This window comes from Heteronotia binoei, chromosome 4, assembly GCF_032191835.1.
Source record: "Heteronotia binoei isolate CCM8104 ecotype False Entrance Well chromosome 4, APGP_CSIRO_Hbin_v1, whole genome shotgun sequence".
In the NCBI taxonomy this organism is placed as follows: domain Eukaryota; kingdom Metazoa; phylum Chordata; class Lepidosauria; order Squamata; family Gekkonidae; genus Heteronotia; species Heteronotia binoei.
Window position 1 is genome coordinate 61805018 of NC_083226.1, and position 18985 is coordinate 61824002.

General features: G+C 42.3%; 1 protein-coding gene across 1 annotated transcript in view; it reads right to left on the minus strand.

Moving 5' to 3' along the window:
• Positions 1 to 18985, minus strand: part of SMARCA2 (SWI/SNF related, matrix associated, actin dependent regulator of chromatin, subfamily a, member 2) — a 180400-nt gene that overhangs the window by 138910 nt on the left and 22505 nt on the right. The window contains exons 4-6 of the mRNA XM_060237411.1: positions 13321 to 13644; positions 11172 to 11273; positions 5964 to 6213 (exon numbers count right to left, since the gene is read on the minus strand). Coding sequence (XP_060093394.1) covers positions 5964 to 6213; positions 11172 to 11273; positions 13321 to 13644 — 676 coding nt within the window. The remainder of the gene's footprint in view (positions 1 to 5963; positions 6214 to 11171; positions 11274 to 13320; positions 13645 to 18985) is intronic.

Consider the following 18985-nt stretch of genomic DNA (forward strand, 5'->3'; position numbering starts at 1 on the left):
CCAGAGAGTAGTTCTCTTTAATGAACTCATTCCTATCTAATGGTTATCATTGGATGGCTCAAGGCACATTTCTAAATTAAGGCTATTAACCCATTTTACAAGCTGTGGTTTGCTAGTCAAGGTCAACTGTGGGACAAAGAAGTTGAAAGCAGCTAAAGGTTATTTGAATTAATCTGCATAAACAAGAGATTTTAAAATACATTATCCACTGTAAACATTTTCTGATGCATGAAAAACCTTTAGGGGGTTGACCAGAGTTCACTCTGCTTTTTCAGATTTGGCAGAACCCAAATATTCCCTGTACAGGAAACAGACTTTTCATTTCACTCTGTTGCTGCTTTTCAAACTGACCACGTTTCATGGCATTAGGCCTTGCGTCAGCTGGGCTATTTGTAATGAATGATCTCCCAAGCCAAAGGACAACACAAAAAGCATCCTGGTGCATATATCTGACTAACAACATGGAACACATGGGCATTGCTACAAAATTAAAGACAGAAGGAAGAAAATCCACAAATTGGCATATTTTTAAGAAGTGTTAAGTTCAACATGGTTGTATGCTATCAGGCCCTTTGGAGCTCTTCTACTAGATGGGATAGCCCCAATATAACTAGTCATAAAGTTACCTCTCCTATTTTTTTCTGTTATACAGACCAGTATCAGTGCCTTTGAAAATGTGTTTTTAGGGTCACAACTGGTCAAGAATCCTACCCAAGAGTTTGCCATGTTTTCAGAGACACATAAATGCCCTCCAAAATGTTACAGAAAATTTGCAGTTAATCCAAAGTGGAAATAGGGGGAGCGGCATATTTTGATATTAAGTAACTGTAATACTGCAAGCCGTTTGGGCAGGAACATTAGCACATTGATGATGCTGTGTAAATGTTGAATGGGAGCTGCACTGTCTTATATATGGTGTATTTATTTGCAAAATATTGAGCTATTGCAAACATAATGTTGGCTCTCTTTGAACCATGGATAACATGGTTTAACCTATTTTGGATTCTAGTTCGAAGGAAACTCTGTGGTGAACATGAATGCTGACAATGACCTGATTACATAAGGGAGGGAGGAAAAGAAGAAGAAGAAGAAGAAGATATTGGATTTATATCCCGCCCTCCACTCCGAAGAGTCTCAGAGCGGCTCACAATCTCCTTTACCTTCCTCCCCCACAACAGACACCCTGTGAGGTGGGTGGGGCTGGAGAGGGCTCTCACAGCAGCTGCCCTTTCAAGACAACCTCTGCCAGAGCTATGGCTGACCCAAGGCCATGCTAGCAGGTGCAAGTGGAGGAGTGCGGAATCAAACCCGGTTCTTCCAGATAAAAGTCCGCACACTTAACCACTACACCAAACTGGCAGAGGGGAAATCCAGCAGAGGGGAAATCCAGTTTTCTAAGACCACAGCTATAGGAAGCTAGTGTTACTGATAATACACTCACCTAAATAAAGACCTACTAGATAAATTAGCACACAACAGTAGAGGAAACATCATTTGTAAAGCCAAATGAAACAAATGCACTTATGAGATACATTGTCACCAAATGGTTACTGCTGCTATTAATCTGAAATGCTCTCTATCTTCACCTTGTAGGGTTGCCAAGTCCAATTCAAGAAATATCTGGGGACTTTGGGGGTGGAGCCAGGAGACTTTGGGGGTGGAGCCAGGAACAAGAGAGTGACAAGCATAATTGAACTCCAAGGGAGTTCTGGCCATCACATTTAAAGGAACCGCACACCTTTTTAAATGTCTTCCTTCCATAGGAAATAATGAAGGATAGGGGCACCTTCTTTTGGGGCTCATAGAATGGGACCCCGTGGTCCACTCGTTTTGAAACTTGGGAGATACTTTGGGGAGAGTCACTAGATACTATACTGAAAATTTGGTGCCTCTACCTCAAAAAACAGCTCCCCCAGAGCCCCCGAAACCGCCAGATCAATTCCCCATTATACCCTATGAGAATCAATCTCCACATAGAGAATAATGCTCAGCAAACGTGTGTCCCCCCCCCCCCCCATTTCTGGCGACTCTGAAGGGGATTGGCCTTTCTACTCACGAGTTGCTGCCAACTTCTTCAAAGTAACACAGACACACCATCCCAAGAGGAAGCCTTTCAATCAGCGACTGAAGCCTCTGGAGGTAGAAACACAAATGGTCCTCCGGGGGCAGAGCTCCCCCCCCCGCCAGCCAGACTCCCAGAGGAGACGCCACCCGGCATCCGGAGAGGATGCAGTGACTACGAGTCCCAGCATGCACCTCGCGAAGGGAGGCCGGACTGGAGCGAATAGCAGGCCGGCAGTGGGTGGGTCTTTGTGACCCAGAGGAAGGGAGAAGCCTGAAGCCGGGCAGGGAAAGAGACACGGCACCGTTCCACCCCCCCCCCACCCCCGCTTCCAGATTTTTAGAGAGCAGGGGATTAGGCTGCTAATCCAGGGGTCCCCCGGCAGGGCGGGGGGGGGGGGGGGTTGGGAAGCCTATCACCTTGCTAAAAACTGAAGTATGTTTAATATAAAAACAGTTGCCAAACAGCTTTCACATAAAAACTAAGAAAGGAACCTGTATTTAAAAAATTACTACAGTTAATACTCTATTCACAAAAACATAATTAATGATTTATCTTGGAAGACTTTATGACAGCCAACCTCAACCTAAATTAAATGCATCAAATACTTAAACCTAATCATTGGAGCAGATGATAAAGACCATTCGTATATTGAGGGGTTAATGTTAGAGGCTATTAAGTCATTCAATCATAAGAGCCAAGAGGAAAGCAGTTTCTTGAAGCTGTCAATTACAAGCGCTTCAGGGATTTAATTTAACCCTGTCCAAAATAAGTTTAATTAATCTCTACAGTGCAGTTATTTGTCTTCATCCATGTAGAAAGTGAGTTTTGAACTGGAACTAAAGGTAAGGATCTTCTTGCAAAAGGCATTCCCACTGAACACAACTACAAAAGTAACATTAAAAAGGAAGAGGATTTTTGGAATGGGCACCATGTAGCAGGATTGATTACTCCAAGAGCCAGAAAAGCTTTCTTCTAGGGATACTTTTGTCACATGATTAAAAAGATCCATTTGACATAATCCACTGTGCTCATAATTTCAGGACAATAGTGTGTGCAATTTTTTTATTAGCACAGAGAAGAAAAGAAGCTTTACACACACTGGAATGACATTAAATTACACTGCACATTATTAGTTTTACAAGACTTATTCATTAAGATTAAAGCAGTACTTTCTTTTGGGGGGGGGGGAGTGTTAAGATTGCTTTGTAAGAATTAAGGCATAAATTTACCACGCTGGCCCAGTTTCAAACAGCAGATAAGATGAACTTCCCTCTTCATATTACCAATATACAGGCTTTATACAGAGATTTTAAATATACATGTTTTACTATATTCCCTGTTAATCATCTAAGAATGGAGGAAAGCATAATCTCATTTTAGACCAACAGATGATGCAGTATCAGTAAAAGACAAAATTCAACAAAGGGGCCATTTATTAATTGAGCACATCACTGTTTTCATGAGAGGCTGCAAGTTGTAAAGCCAGCTTTTAGGGCATGATCCACAATTACCTGCTTTGCTCTGACATTTCCCAGAGCATGCACAGAAAGCTGAGCAAATCACAGGCATAACCAGGCTCTCAGACAACAACTGCCAGCACCATGTACTAAGAGTCGGAGTTCTCACAGTGGCTCCAAGCCTTAAACAAGAAAGGCTCAGAAGCAGAAAGAATTCCTTTGGCTGTGCAGTTGGCAATTTTAGATGGAAGACTCTTTTGCTAATTATAAAACATCAGGAAAGTATGAAAGCCTTAGGAGCCCATTTCAACCACAGTCCCTTCTCAGTGAGGGCTGTTAAACAGGCTTGCCAATTCCCAGTTGGGAGCAGGGGATCCCCCAATTTGGAGGACCTCATCCCACTTCAGAGTTATCAGAAAGCAGCAGGGGAGAGGAAAATATCTGCTGGGCACTCCATTATTCCTTAAAATTATCACTTTCCATAGGGTATAATGGAGAATTGATCTGTTGGTATCCAGGGCTCTGGAGGAGCTGATTTTTGAGGCAGAGGCTTTCAGCATAGCATCTGGTGCTTCCCCCCGCCCCCCTCCCTGCACAAAGTTTCAAAAATATTGGACTAGGGGGTTCAATTATATGAGCCCCAAAAGAAGGTGGCCTTATCTTCCATTATTTCCAATGGAAGGAAGGCATTTAAAAGGAGTGCAGTCCCTTTAAATGTGATGGCCAGAACTCCCTTTGGAGTTCAACAGTGCTTGTCACAACCTTGCTCCTGGCTCCACCCCCCAAATCCCCAGATATTTCTTGAGTTGGACCTGATAATTCTACTGTTACACCAAACTGCGATCTCACCTAAGTAATTTTGTAAACAGGTATTTTAAAAGCTTTGTATTACTGAACAAGACATGTGGAATTAAACCAGAGCCAATGGATAAAAGCACTGAAGAAAAAGTGTGCACAATAAAAAAAAATGAATGAGTAAATGCATATTTTGTGCTGTAAACCAGGCCTGCACAAAATTCAATTCACCAAAAGCTAAAGCCAAGAATGCTAACTTGCTTGTGTTTACTCTCTGCAAAATTATGAGACCTGTTGAGCACAAGGCAGGCTACAATACAGGAGCTTAGATTCCTGTATGGCATTACCATCTACAGAATGGGACTTCCTTGCCTCCCTGCTCCCACTGCAGTCTAAAAATCCTTCTTGACAATCTGCTCCTGAAAGACAGTTGATTTCCAGAAGCAACTGGAGTGGGGAGTTGGAGGTCTTCAGAGGGAGAGATTGGCAAGACCTATGAGTAGAAGTATGAGAAGGACTAGCTGTCACCAAAGATACTCCTTAAAGCAAACAGCACCTTTTCTACTAAATTCAGCCAGCAGGAAGCAACAAGCAAGTCCCACTGAACTTAGTGGAACTGAGTAAAAGATCTTATGACTGCATTGCAAGACTATGCCCTGTTGCTGCCAACAGATTATAGAACTCTATTTCAGAAGATATGTTACATCATAATTTTCCCCAACACTAGGCTTCTGAGCAATCAATGAAAATGTGCAGATGTAGCCCACTGGGCTGACATCATTTTTAAAACTCCTTTTTAAAAACTCACAAAGGCACAAAAAGCCTTGTTCTCTTTTGCATCAGTTCAAAACCCTGAGCTTTAACTTTGGCTCAAACTAGCCTGTTTTTAGAGAAACACATTTTGGAACTATCTTCTATCCTATATTTTATCACCAACAAGAGACTCACCAGAAATCTAAATGACACAAAAGTAGATATAGTTATTCAAGGTATCTTCTACATTTCTGTTTACTAATGCCTTTTTACAACCTGCGAATACTGCTAAAGTAACTTTGATGCCAGATCCTAAGGCCGTCAAACACCTGCCATTTTGAGTGTTTACTGATGATCCCTGGCCCAAAAGGTTTCCAGCTGTTCTCATCCAGAGACAAGGCCTTTTTGGCCCTGGTGCCTAATTGGTGGAACTCCCTGTCAAATGATAGCAGGGCCATGCAGGACTTAATGGAATTCTGCAGGGTCTGTAAGAGAGAAATGTTTTGCAAAACTTATGTTTGAGGACAGCAGTGGGTTCCATCTAGCCTGGCTCCTCCTTCCTCTCCCCCCCTCTGCCCCTAGGAAAGGACACTAAAGCTGTATATGTGCTAACTGCAAATTCTATTTTTACCTGTTTTTAACTTGATATTTGATATCTGAATTTGTATACTGGAAATGTTGTCCCCCACCCTGAACCCTGTTGCACAGGGGAGGGAAGGTTATCAATCAAATCCATAAGTAAACATACAAACAGTATAGTTCAATGGCGCTGCTCTATTCCTTTGTTGATTCAGCATTTGTTTTAATTTGCCCAACAATTACACATTAGCAATTTTAAAACACATGGTATCAAAAAGTTTAATAAACACACACATCCAAATTAGGGCTATTACCTGTATTCTCGCTCCTGAAGTATTTCAACAGGATCCAGGCCTTGAGGCTTTTGAATTGGACTGATACGGTTCTGTTTTTGCTGCAGTGGAACAATAGGAGATGGCTGTACAGGTGCAGGCTGTGGTACAGAAGGACCAGGTATTACTGCAGAAGGCTGGGTAACTGCAGGAGCAGGTGAAGGTCTTCCACTAGGAGGGGGAACAGCAAGCTTCTGAGGTGTACTAGAAGCACTCAGATCTGTCCCTTGTCCTGCAAGAAAAATATATTAATATTGGAAAAAAATGTCAAGTATATCTAAACAAAATAAGAACCTGATCCATATGATCAAATAAAGTTCCAACAATTAATTTACTACAGAAGAAGAAAATCCAGTAATTGAGGAAATAACTTTAGAGGAAATATTTGAAGTCTGAAAAAACAATTCATTTCCCAACTAACCCTTTTGGTCAAACACAAAACTATCAGTTCTCAGGTATGCCAAAGAATCTCTGAACTCGTTATTCTTAAATAAGCATATGGAGAGCGTATTAACTGCAATTGGTGCAGAACGCAGCAGCCAGGCTGTTATTGGGTCTCTCTATACGGGAGCACATACAGCCAAGGCTGCGGGAACTGCACTGGCTGCCAATAATATACCGGATTCGCTACAAGGTGCTGATTATTACCTTTAAAGCCCTATATGGCCGAGGACCTGTCTACCTTTGGAACTGTCTCTCCCCACATGTTCCCCAGAGGGCACTTAGACCCAGATTGCAGAATTTACTGTCAATCCCCGAGCCGAGGGAGGCAAGACTGAAGGCTACCAGAGAAAGAGCCTTCTCAGTTGCTGCCTGCCACTGGTGGAACCAACTCCCAGAAGATGTAAGGGCCTTGCGGGACCTTGCCCAGTTCCACAAGGCATGTAAAATAGCTCTATTTCGATTTGCCTTTAGTTAAACTGCAGTATAAGTAGATGCCCAACATCGCTGAATGTAATGGTACCAACACTAGCACCAAAAATTGTTTTAAATTATTTTAAACTGTTTTAAATTATTAATTGGTAATGATTGTTAATTTTAATTGTTTGTTTACTGTTCTATTGTTTGGGTTTGATTGTTGTTAGCCACCCTGAGCCTGCTTCGGCGGGAAGGGCAGGATATAAATGAGAGGAATAAATATATAAATTAAATTAGGGAAACATGGATGATTGGCTATGTAACATTCCTGCAACTACAATCCCAGCCCCTTCTGTGTGAAATAAGTGAGACCCATACAAAAGCAAAACTTGTCTAACTCTGTGTGTGTAAGTGTCGTCAAGTCAGTTCTGACTTGAACATGCCTTCAGCACTTTAGATCTTAGTACCATACACCGCTCTCCACTTACTGACTTTGAAAGCTTACTTCAAAGCTCATCTTACAACACCAAAGGTCTTACCTCTACAATTTATGATATTCTACTCTGCCTGGATTGTTCTCAGCCTTTGGGACACCAGATGCTGTAGCATCAAGACTGCAATCTCTCCCTATCTCCAGAACAGTGGGCAGACATATATTCTTCTCCCCTATGATTCTCACTGGTGATCACTACCAGGTTACAATAATTTAAAATACTTAATCGTTATTTCACTCCTGCCTGGATAGCTTGCTTCTCGAAATCTTCCTCCCCTCTCTGCTGGAAGAAGTGTGGCTGAGCAGGTAGATTTGCCCACTGTTGGTGGGAATGGCCAATGATAAAAAAGTTTTGGACTGACGTTTTGTACACGATTAATCGCATCACAACTTATCAGATTCCTTTTAACCCTGCTCTTATTTTTTTAAATTTCTAGGACTCCCTATCTGTTCCTAGAATTCGACAGGATCTAATTGTTAGCTTGTTGGTGGCAGCTAAAGCGTCGATCGCTTCTTTTTGGAAGGCATCTACAGCTCCTACTGTTACAACTTGGCTCTCTAAAGTATGGAAGCATTTTATTATGGAGAAAATACAATCTAATTTACAACACGCCAACTCCTCTAATTTCTCTGCTAAGTGGTTTCCTTTTGTTGATTACATCACCTCTCAAGAAATCGCTCCCTACTCCTCTTTCCAAATGTCTATGCTTTACTTTTAGTTTTCCGGTATTCTCTCTTTTACCTTTTCTTGGCACAGGAGTGGTTCATATTGTCTAGCATATGTGTTTATCTCTATGTATGTATTTTTTCTGGTTTCTTAGATTGTACTAAATGTTCATGGTTTTCTTTCTCCCCAAGTTCTTCTTATGTTCTATATATATTTCTAAAATGATTGCTACTGACTCTCTCCTTAAAGGTCTCCTTTAAATTTTACTGTAATGCTTACACGAATTCTTAATATGCAGAGCTCTATATCTTGTTTTAGCATTTATAATTCAACTCACTCTTGAAGCTAGCTTTATGTGCATTTTGTAAGCTTTTGTATGAATCATTCAACCATATTACTTTCATATATGTGATCATCTGAAATATCTTAATAAAATTGTTTGAAACTTTAAAAAAAAAGTCAGTTCTGACTTATGATGACTAGGGGTGTGCATTTGCTGTAAATTGAGCTGAAAAAATACCCATATAATTAAAGCCAAATACAGATCAGAAAATCCAATTGCCTACTTGTATCGCTGAGCCTAAGTCCTTTTTTTTGCTTTTATTCAGGTATATTCAGCTATACCAAAGGGCTGGTGGGCTCCTCTTGCAGTTTGATTAAAACAGAGCTGCAAGAGAAGCCAGCCCCAGCTCATCCTCTCTTGCCTCCCTGGCACATGCAGATCCTGAGGCCAGCTTCTCCTGCAGTGTGGTTTAAACTGAGCTGCAAAAGAAACCCTCTCAGTCAGGTCTGCATGCTGTGGGAAAAGACCTCCCAGCCACACACAGATCCTGGGGACAGCTTTTCCAGAGGTGCAGTTTGAACCACGCTGCAGGAGAAGCCAAGCCAGCCCCAAGGTCAGACTGGCTTTTTTTTTAAAAAAATGTGTTTTTCTTCTCAGGTCTATTGGACCTGAAAAAAATTGGGATTTCTGAAAAATCCTGGATCTGAATACCATACCAATATTGCAATCCAGAATTTTTCAGAAATACTAAAAGATTTTCAGATCCAATAGACCCAAAACAAAGAATACTGTGAGGTACAGTTTTCTGCATATCTCTAATCTGGGAGAGCCAGTTCTGGGAGAGCCAGTTTGGTGTAGTGGTGAAGTGTGCGGACTCTTATCTGGGAGAACCGGGTTTGATTCCCCACTCCTCCACTTGCACCTGCTAGCATGGCCTTGGGTCAGCCATAGCTCTGGCAGAGGTTGTCCTTGAAAGGGCAGCTGCTGTGAGAGCCCTCTCCAGCCCCACCCACCTCACAGGGTGTCTGTTGTGGGGGAGGAAGGTAAAGGAGATTGTGAGCCGCTCTGAGACTCTTCGGAGTGGAGGGCGGGATATAAATCCAATATCTTCTTCTTCTTCATCTTCATCTTCTAATGGCAACCCTATGAGTGAATGACCTTCAAAATGTCCAGTTAACAGCTGCGGCTTCCTTTACTGAGTCAATTCATCTCATGTTGGGTCCCTTACTGCTGCTTTTCCAAGCATTATTGTCTTTTCTAGTTTGAGAGCCTGCTTTTAACAGTTCCAAAATATTAAAAATGCTTCTACACTGTGAAGGTTGTAAAGTCTTCAATAAATGCGCAAAGCTTATTTTAATGCATCTATTTTATGGCTGATAAAACATGTGCCCATTGGGTATATGTATTTTTTTGTGCAGTATGTATCCATGACAGTTAATGATATGCTGGTACACATACAGCACATCTCTAGTCAGACATGTTCTACTGTACTCAGTGGGGCTTACTCCCAGATAAGCATGCATAGGATTGCAGCCACTGTGCAGGCAACTTTCCCTGCTGGATAGACATGAGACATTTACAATAAATGTACACTGTTACCAGTAATTAACAACATATTGGAAGTCCAGCAGTAAAAGTCAAAACATTCTGTATTTGTCAGTAAACCTGAAGCCAAACAAATGCTTTTGCTGAATGACTGAATTTTATCCCCATTTCTATCCCTTACTGGTAACAAAATTACTTTTACAAAGGAACACTGGGAAATATCCAGCACAAGTTTCATAACACATTCATGCCTCACATTTATCAGAACATCTCCAGGAACCCCAAGGTCCTTCATCAAAGCACCAACTTTTACCACGTGAGTGTCAACACTCATGCAAGAAAATGTCTAGAACTCATGTTTATTGTTGCATGAGTTGTTTTCCAAACTTCTGCACCTATTTGCTTTAAAATTATTTCAGATATACTAAAGAACTTATTAATCTAACTTATCAAGGCCAATAATACTACACTATCCCTTGTGCCTTTCATGTTTAGAAAATTGTCCTGTATTCTGGATCATTTGTTTCTTTTTATGACTACTGTTCTTGAATTATTCTTCTATTGTTCTTTGCCCAAATATGAGAGACAGAAAAAGGTAAGGTAAACTATAAGGGCTACACATGTAATTGAAATAAACTAACCATTTCTTGTTATTGCCACCGTCTAATTAAATTATTTGTTAAAATCAGGTTCCTGAAGCCCATTTGAAAAAGGCAGCTGGGCATCAGAACTCTTCATTTGTTATCAACACATCTTATATATACTGTAAGTATACATAAGTAAGATCACTTGGGATTTCAAGAGCTGAAAGAGTGGAGTTTTCTGAAACTTATTAAAATGAGATTATGTGCTAGAGCTACTGAAAGATTTTCCACTGAAACAATTAAAGGACTCCATCTCTCAAAAGAAAGGTAGGCTGTTGAAAAAGCTATTAAAATTAGGCTGAAAAGGTTTTTTTTAAAAAAAAAACTCAGTATTTTTCAGCAGGTGTGTTGCTGCAAAAAAAAGGTAACGTTAGTATTTCCAGGAGTAGAAAAATCTTAACCCTGTCTTGAAAGTAAAACTTGCTCCAGCTCTACAGATCACACTCATGCAACAATAAACTATTAGTACCACAGGAGAACTATTAGGAGTGCAGGTATACTAATGAAGAGGCTTGGGGAGGAGTGCACTGAATTTTGGTCCTTTGAGGAGCTCTCACTGATGCAGTTACCACCAAAATTCTATAGCAAATGTGAGCTTTTAGAGGGAACAACTTACCCTGCTTTTGTTTCTCTATCCTTACCCAGGCACAACCAAGTAAATGTTTTAATTCAAACTTGATGTGTTATAGAACAAGCTTACCTTCTGGCCAAGTTTTTGGGGCCATAGCAGCTGTATGTCCTGGCATTCCTGAAGCAGCTCCTGCCCCAGCTGCAGGGCCACCCAATGGCAGAACCCCCATCACTGCAAGCAGTAGACAGAGATGGAATTAACCCCTTTATTTGGAGCCAGCTTTAAGGTCATTGAGAGGAAATAGAATATTGAAGGATTATTCGATATTTTAACATGCAAGCCTGTTGAAACACTGCCATGATTAAATAGGGATTGAGAAGGATAATTGTTTGCTACAGTGAATGTAAGCTTGAAATATGGTAAGTCTCTTTAAAGTCAACAGCTTCCTATATGTGTGAAAACTCTGATGTGGGCCCTGCCTTGCCTGAGGTGGTCAGGAAGGCTCCCTTGTTTCCTTCATTCTGTAGACTGCTAAAAAGAAAATTGTTCAGGAGGGCATTTTTCTAAAAGTAGCAGACCTATAGTGAAAAGGAATGGTTCAAGAAGAGGCTTCTTTATTTGAAAAAAACAATAAGATTATAGAATGCATTAATCTATATTTTGGGATCCACATTCAATGTCAGAGAGAAAAAATGGGCTATCAACAAAATAAATAAGTTAATATTTTTTTAAAAAACGTTTCTTTTAAGGAAAGAAGTGGATGGTATAATTATTGCTAGAAAAATAATATGATAAAGAAAATTTTCAGAGTTTTTATGGTGTGTTTTATGTAACACTCCATTTAGACATATATTATATAAATACTATAAAGTTTCTATAGCTTTAATAATACATCGTGATTTAAAGGTTCTACAAAAGCTAAAAGCTAACTGTATGCCAAGAAGCCATGATCCAGGCCATGAACCTTACCTGCATGGAAAGATACCATTGGGATCAACAGAGTCCCATTTCTTCCCTCCCTGCTACTTCAATGCATGCATACAGGCATGCATGGAAAAGCACACCAAGGCATTACAGGAATGGCATGTCTATGCACATTCCTTCTCTCCTTCCAGCCCTTCTGCTCCACAAGCTTCAAGTTCAAGAGACATATGCAGGCTACCACCCCTTATAATATCCTCAAGCACATCAAAGCAGTATAGCTGTGTGAACACAATGAGACTGAGAGAGAGAAACAGGATTCTACTGTGTCTTATGGTGGTTCCCATAAGACACACTGAGCCATCAGACATCACGCTCTGATCATTATTCCTTTCAGTAGCGAAACTGATGGCTCCCTGCCAATCAGTAGAGCAGAAAACAGAAACTCGCAGACAACAAAAGGGTTTATGAATACATTAAGAATTTTCTAGAAATGTAGAAAAATGTAAATTTAAAAAATGATTAATAAAGTCTACATACTTTGGGTTAATAGAGAATCTTTGTTGGCCTAAAGGATCATCTTGCAATACTTAAAGTCTCATTTGTTCCCTTTAATAGTCTTCTGAATTAGCAATATACTTGATCTCTGCCTCATCAATTATCTTCGTATCTATATGGCAAAAGATCCTCTACTTTCTTGTGCAGTACCAGGGTTCCCCTGTTGCTGTACTTACCCTTAACTGATATGCCATTTTCCTTTTTTCTTCCACTAATTGTTCTACATTGCCCTTACTATATTTGGCTGCTTGGTTAAGCAGTCTTTTGCCTTTACTGCCCTCATCTACGGAGCAAGATAAGGTGGGAGAGGCAAGTGAGCAGTTTGTGTTGGTCATTTCTACTGGTATTTGATTGTTTGAAGAAGATTTAGGCAATTCAAAGGAAAAAAAGGTGTTATCCCTCCCCCCCAAAAAAATATTGGTATGCTCATACATATGGAATTGTCGTCAGAGGACGCATGCCATTAGGTGCATCCACCCTAACCTCTCCTATCAATGTTCCTATACAGCCATAGGAGAAAGAGGAAGAAAATACTCCAGTTACTGTGCTGCCACTCACGCCTGGGGCAAGGTGAACAGTTTCCTGATCACCTAGCCCCAAAAGTCAACATAATAATTGCAGCATTTCCCAGTATTGTACCTCTCTTTCCAAACTCACCACCAGCAATTTCTTGCAGAAACTCGATTTGTTTTTAGTAAGTATAAAGATACAAATGACAAGGCTGCAACATGTCCATATGTATGACACTAGTATAAATAAAAAAGGGAGCTGTCCAATAAACAGTATACATCTACTTTACCAGGTGTCTTGTTGTAAAGAGTCTGTTGCTGTTGAATCCCAGGCAGAGTCCTCTTTCCTTGTACAGCAAGTTGAAGATTTTCAGGCAATGGCTGACCTCTAGCCAGCATCTTGTATGCTAGAATCTGTGCTCGAAGTTGATGCAGTTGAACAGGACTAAAAGGTGAAGGGCCTCGGTTGGGTTGGTTCATAACTTGTGGATCTCCTGGGATCATGGGTCCTGGCTGGCTTGGTGGCATCTGGGGTGGAGTTGGTCCTCCTCCAGACATTGGACTAGACACATGCTCTGGTGGCCCCAGAGGAGATGGATGAGGAGACATGTAGCCTAACAAAGAAAACAGAAGATTGGTCAATTGTATTTTTCCTCATTTTGGTCTCCAAGCACTGCCTTAATCTCTGAATAAAATATATGAAGCAAGCACATCCCCACATACATTACTGTTGCCTCAACAAACAATCCCGGTTATTAGGCCCAAGCTAATTTTAGTCCTCATCACAAATAATTTGACTGTTCACTAAAAACTACAATTAAAATAGTCATTAACAGGCTTTAATGGCTTCCAAACAACACATAAGAGCATAAATTGTTAATCATTGTCAAGTTCCTTCTTTTAAATTCATCAGGTAGTCATTTGGAAATTTGTTTCTTTGACTGGTAATAAAGACTTTGACACATCTAAGTTAAATATACCACAGCATACACATATCTTCAAAATTCTCCTATTCCTCTACATTACATTTAATAATTCACAAACCAGTCAAAGATCAGAGACACAGCTTACAATGTATCAATGACTGTGGCTTCCCTCTTAAACCTACCCAGTATTAGCTCTGGACCAGCACTGGTAGCATGATAACGTGGTAAACATAACAGAGGAAGTCTTGCTACAGGAAATCTAGCTGTTCTACTGCAGACAAACATGGTTACTCTCTCTACCTATTTGAAACCATTATGTTTATCACCTTTATTGAAACTATATGCTGTTATACTTCTAAATAAACTTTATGTTTAAGAGAAAACATTTTTATTTAGCATAAAGGATCCCTTTTCACTTCAGAGCCACCCCCACATGCTGACTGTTCTATCATTCTATTTATAACTAAGCCATCCTGTTCTTTGCATCCAACTAATATATATATATATATGTTTTAGTGGCAGCAAAAAGCTGTCCAATAAACAGTATACAGCTACTTTACCAGGTGTCTTGTTGTAAAGAGTCTGTTGCTTTTAGTGGCAGCAAAAAGTAGAAGGAAACCAAGGAGGCACCATTACAAAGAAGTGCCTTTAACTAGAAGATATTGGATTTATATCCCACCCTCCACTCTGAAGAGTCTCAGAGCGGTTCACAATCTCCTTTACCTTCCTCCCCCACAACAGACACCTTGTGAGGTGGGTGGGACTGGAGAGGGTTTTCACAGCAGCTGCCCTTTCAAGGACAACCTCTGCCAAGGCTATGGCTGACCCAAGCCCATGCTAGCAGGTGCAAGTGGAGGAGTGGGGAATCAAACCCATTTCTCCCAGATAAGAGTCCGCACACTTAACCACTACACCAAACTGGCTTTACAGATAGAGCTGCCAAATCTGGGTCTGGAAATTCCTGGAAATTTTGGGGGCAGAGTTTGGGGAGGGGAGGTACTTCAGCGGAGTACAATGCTATAGAGTCCACCCTCCAAAGCAGCTATTTTCTCCTGGGAACTGGTCTCTATTGCCTGGAGATCAGTTGTAATACCGGGAGCTCTCCAGCCCCTACCTGGAGGCTGGCAATCCTATTTACATACAGGTTTTATATAGGCTCTCAAAAAAGAGCAAAACCTTACAATGGCTTTTTTAAATTTGAAAAGTAGGAAAATAAAAGTTGAAAACAAAAAAATTATACATGCGTAGCAAATAGAAATATTATTTGGACATCAAAACAATCTTTTTACAGTTATTGACTATCAGATTTGAATATTGTATTAAATGTCAGGACACAGAAAATACTGAAATCTTCAATAATGTATTATTATTCCACACACAGGATGTCATTAACTGTGGCAAGATTAATAACAATTGAAACATATATATATCCTTGAAAATGTTGAGTATCTTAAGAGTACTCAGAAATTATCATTAGCCATTGGTGGAGATTTTTACGTAAGACATTTTCCATATGACAGTTCCTGGAAAACTCAGGAAAACAAATTTGCCTCAGTAAAAAGACAAATCCTAGTTGTTTATACTGGGTATACTTGGACAAGATGGGTATACTGGGTATACTTGGACAAGTCTCTCCTCATTCATCCTTCTAAGGAGGAATGATAATAGAAACAGTAAGAACTCATGATGTGCTCCCTGAGACTGAAACAATTCCTGCAAGGTAGGTTGTTTGTAGGCAAGCAGACAGATAGGCAGAGATGACTCCCAAAAGGAAAAGCAGCCCAGTGTGTGGGAAGGGGATGGAAGAAAATCCCCCTCCCCCCCAAAAAAAAGCAGCCTGAAAGGAAAAACCCCAAGAAAAACAGGTTGCTTACCTGTAACTTATGATCTTCGAGTGGTCATCTGTGCAGTCACACACATGGGTTTTCCCGCTGGAACGAACCCGACCTCGGAGAATTCAAAGCTAGCCTTAGGCGTTATTTTTGGCGCGCACTTCCTCCCGCCCTGGGGAGCAGGCATCCACTGCGCATGCCTGGAGCGGGGGGAAGGCGCTCCACCCACCAGTTTCTTTCCAGCCGCTGTTAAGTGCAAGATAGTCTAAGGAATGCAGAATCGCAGAAACAGCAGCGGGGACGGATGGGTGGGCGTGTGTGACTGCACAGATGACCACTCGAAGATCATAAGTTACAGGTAAGCAACCTGTTTATCTTCTTCGTGGTCTCTGTGCAGTCCCACACATGGGTGACTGATGAGCTAACCTGCACGGAGGTGGGTGCTGTTTCTGAAAGAGAAATTTCAGAGGTTAGGTTATACATAACAGATGAGAAAAGGGTACTCCTACTCACCATTGGAGAGCATGACATCTCAGTTGAAAATGGAGCGGAGTACGGCTTGCCCGAAGGAGGAGTCTCGCCTTGCATGTATGTCCATGGCATAATGCGTGGCGAAAGTGGACGACGAAGACCATACTGCTGCTGCACAGATGTCTTCAACGGGTATGCCCCTCGCAAATGCGGAGGATGTGGCTAATGCCCTAGTAGAGTGTCCCCTTAGAGGTTCTGGAACTGGTTGTTTAGCTAACTTGTAACAAAGAGATATAGCCTCAACCAGCCACTTAGACAGTCTCTGTATAGAGAGTTTCTGTCCCTTCTTGTGGGTTCCGTAGGAAACAAACAATGCGGTATCTTTACAGAAGGCAGCGGTCCTGTCCAAATAGAAGGCAAGGGCTCGACGCACGTCGAGGTTATGGAGGGATTTCTGTCCCGAGTCCGAGGGGTGTTGGAAAAAGGACGGCAAAGTGGTTACACTTTGGAGGTGGAAGGGTGACACCACTTTAGGCAGGAAATTTGGGTCCGGCCTGAGAACCACTCTGTCGTGATGAAAAACAGTGTAGGGCGGATCAGATCGAAAGGCGCAAATGTCACTGGCCCTTTTAGCTGAGGTGAGTGCAACTAGCAGGGCTGTTTTCCACGATAAAAGGTGCAAGGGGATAGACGCCATTGGTTCGAAGGGGGGCTTCATCAACTGACTGAGCACGACAGACAGACTCCATGTAGGGCAGAATTGCCTCTTCGGAGGTTTAAGGTGGAGAATTCCCTTCAAAAAAGATTTTGTAACAGGATGTGCGAATACTGTACGGCCCTCTATGCTCTGGTGGAAGGCGGAGATGGCTGCCAGATGCACCTTAAGTGAGGAGTAAGTGAGGCCAGATTCCGAGAGAGAGACGGTGTAAGTAAGGATCTGCGAGATGGAGGAGGACGCAGGGTGGAAATTATTGCGCATGGCATATTGAGTAAAGCGTTTCCATTTAGCTGTGTAGGATTTCCTAGTAGAAGGCTTCCTGGCGTTTAAAAGGATGTGTCTGACATCGTCAGGAAAGCCTAAAAACTGATCCTCCAAGCTGTTAATTTGAGGGCTGAAGGATTGTGGTGTAGGACCCTGCCCTTCTGTTGTGACAGAAGATCCTGTACCTGCGGGAAGCAGTGATAAGTCCTGTTCGATAGGAGGAGCAGAGTGGTAAACCACACCTGGCGCGGCCACCAAGGAGTGATCAAGATACAGTTCGTGTGGTCCAGCTGCAACTTCTGAATTGTCCTTGTTATGAGCGGAATCGGTGGGAAAAGGAAATGAAGTGGGCCATTCCACGTTTGTAGGAACGCATCCCCTGGTGACAGGGAGGATGGGGGGCCTCTCATGTAGAAAATGTCGCATTGAGCGTTGTCCGAGGACGCAAAGACATCTATGGTTGGGGCACCAAACATAGTGAAGACAGGGAGGAGGTACTTCCTGCTGATTGACCATTCGTGATCGTTTACTGTCATCCTGCTCAGAGTATCTGCTTGCGTATTCTGCACCCCTGGTAGGTGCACTGCAGTCAGATGGATTTTGTGAGCGATGCTCCAGTGCCACAAGCGTAGTGCCATCTTGCAGAGACGGGAGGACGCAGTCCCTCCTTGCCGATTGATATAAAACACAGTCGCCACATTGTCCGATGTTATTTGTATGTGGCGACCGTGCAGAGATGGCAGGAAGGATTTCAGTGACCTGTGAACAGCAAGGAGCTCGAGACAGTTGATATGCAGGAGCTTTTCGTTCGCTGTCCACTGACCTTGGACCATCAGAGAATCGAGGTGAGCTCCCCACCCCCACCTCGATGCATCTGTGGTGACCACAGTTGAAGGTGATTGTTGCAGGAATGGCATTCCTTGTAGGAGATTGTGCTGGCTTGTCCACCACTGTAGGGACGGCAGAATATGGTTGGGAGCTGAAAGTAGCGTCCGTTGTGATTGTCTCTGTGGGTGGAAGGTTCTGACAAACCACAGTTGTAGAGGTCGCATGTGGAGCCGAGCATATAAGAGAACGGCGGTCGTTGCTGCCATCAGACCCAACATGCGTTGAAACACGAGAGCTGTTTGTGTCGGATGGGAGATTATATTGTTGGCCAGGGTTTGGATATTCGTAACCCTGTCCATGGGTAAGTATGCCATATGGTCCGTGGTGGATAGGTACGCCCCGATGAATTGTATTGTTTGCGAGGGGGAGAGTTGAGACTTGTGGTGATTTACCTGCAACCCTAGAGTAGCGAGGAGGTGAAGCGTTATTTGAATGTGCTCCTTGAGCTGCTCTTCCGAGGCTCCCACCATCAACCAATCGTCTATATAGGGGTAAAGGGCTATGCCCCGCTGACGGAGGAACGCTGCTACCACCGCCATACATTTCGTGAAGACCCTTGGGGCGGTTGATAGGCCGAAGGGAAGTGCCCTGAATTGGTAGTGGGCATCCCCTATGGCGAACCTCAGGAATCTTCTGTGGCAACTGTTGATGGTAATGTGGAAGTACGCGTCCTGCAGGTCTATCAGGGCCATCCACGCGTCCTTGGGGATGAGTGGCAGTGTGGACTGTAGGGTAATCATGCGGAATTTTGTAGGACGTATGTATTTGTTCAGTCTGCGTAAGTCCAGGATTGGGCGCTGGCCCCCGTCTCTCTTCGGTACCAGAAAGTACCGGGAGTAAAACCCCGTGCGATGGT